This window comes from Mandrillus leucophaeus, unplaced genomic scaffold (genome assembly GCF_000951045.1).
Source record: "Mandrillus leucophaeus isolate KB7577 unplaced genomic scaffold, Mleu.le_1.0 Scaffold123, whole genome shotgun sequence".
In the NCBI taxonomy this organism is placed as follows: Eukaryota; Metazoa; Chordata; class Mammalia; order Primates; family Cercopithecidae; genus Mandrillus; species Mandrillus leucophaeus.
In genome coordinates this window covers 1,828,463-1,829,945 of record NW_012100654.1, presented here as the reverse complement: position 1 = coordinate 1,829,945, position 1,483 = coordinate 1,828,463, and the positions used below count along the sequence as shown (strand labels likewise).

General features: G+C 47.8%; 1 protein-coding gene across 1 annotated transcript in view; it reads right to left on the bottom strand.

Annotated features, from left to right (window-relative positions):
* SLC12A8 (solute carrier family 12, member 8) overlaps nt 1–1,483 on the bottom strand; it is a 134,781-nt gene that overhangs the window by 132,245 nt on the left and 1,053 nt on the right. The window contains exon 2 of the mRNA XM_011971534.1: nt 1,074–1,168. Within this exon, the coding sequence (XP_011826924.1) occupies nt 1,074–1,124 (51 nt within the window). The 5' untranslated portion in view covers nt 1,125–1,168. The remainder of the gene's footprint in view (nt 1–1,073; nt 1,169–1,483) is intronic.

Below are 1,483 nucleotides of genomic sequence, written 5' to 3'. Positions count from 1 at the left end.
CCAGGTCCTACCTTGGGTGAAGGTTTCAATGACAAATTGTCGATAAGAAGCATCAGCAAAGATCAAGGGAAAGATATAAGCCCTGGGGAATGGTGTGGTTTGGATGGAAGGTGTGGCAGGAAAAAGACGACGTGGGGAACCCGACTTGAGACTCAGGTGGGGTCAGACTGTGTAGGGCTGAGGCTGGAGAGTTTGAGCCCTGAGTGGTGCACATGAGGAGACACCAAAGGTTTTAAACAGGGGAGAGAGGAACAGATGCTCTCACAGGGAAGAGCCCAGAATGGCTTATTTGTCTCCTTTGGGAATTCCTGGGGCCTCACGTTTTCCATCTGGGTTTCTGTTTCATGTTGGTTCTCTCCCCACTGGTGGGGCTTGTTCCCCTGTTATAAGGCTGGGAAACCCTCCTGCCCCTCTCTAGAAAGCAGGGCAGAAGCCCAAGAGATAGTGGAAAAATTCATGTTGAGTGATCATGGATGGCAAAGACCCTGGGTGCACGTAGTTTCTGGATAAACACCTTAGTATGGTGTATTATTATTATTATTATTTCTTCAGGGACCAGTTCTCTGTTTCTGGGGAGAGCCACTTCAATTCCATATCTACAGAATGCATATTTGCTATAACTAATGATCAGCAGGAAGAAGATAAAGGAAAAAAAAAAAAAAAACAGCAAACACTAGGGCATCCAGAAATCCTTTTGGCTTCAGAACATAAGAGTTTTTTCAGAAAGAAATTTACCTTCTTACATTGGTTTGATCCAGAATTAAAATGAGTTCATATTATGTGAGTCCTCACTGTGACTGTCCATGGGAGGCCTCTCAGGATGGGGTTTGGAGTTGTGCGAGATCTCAGGATTCAAAATCCACCACAGATAATGCCAAAAGTTTTCTGTACATCAACAGTTAATAACGGCTATAATATTTTGGCTATATTTTCTCATTAAACTGGATGACCAAAAAAGACTTTGGAGTTAATTACGTCTAAAGAGTGCACTGTAATGTTTGCATCCAGCCCACCCTCTGGGGATCCCGGTGCTCACAGGCCTCCATCACAGACCCAGCACATCCGGAGCCTACCTGCTGGGCTGCCTCGTGGAAGAGCTCCTGCACCTGGGACATCTGGGTCATTCTCCAGCAAACGGGATCCTGGTGATCTGGACAGGGAGACTGCTCTGGAAGGTAACAGCATCCTTGGTCAGGCTGGCTCCTCCTCTCCTCTGCTCTTGTTGTCCATCCTTTCCCTCTACTAGAATTGTTCAAACTACCAGGCGAGGCCCTGGCCGGGGAAGAAGCCTTGTCTGCCTCATCTGAAAACTTGGCCGGGTTACCTTTTTGGTACCCAAGTACCAAAAGCCCACCTGTGCTCAAGCGTTGCTGCCCTAAAGCCTCAGGCACTCCCAGCTCTCTCCTTCTTCCCTGAGCTCCTTAAATATGTGAGGGTCACAGCCCAGCTGCCCAGCCTTGAGGACACAGAGTCACACTCCTCT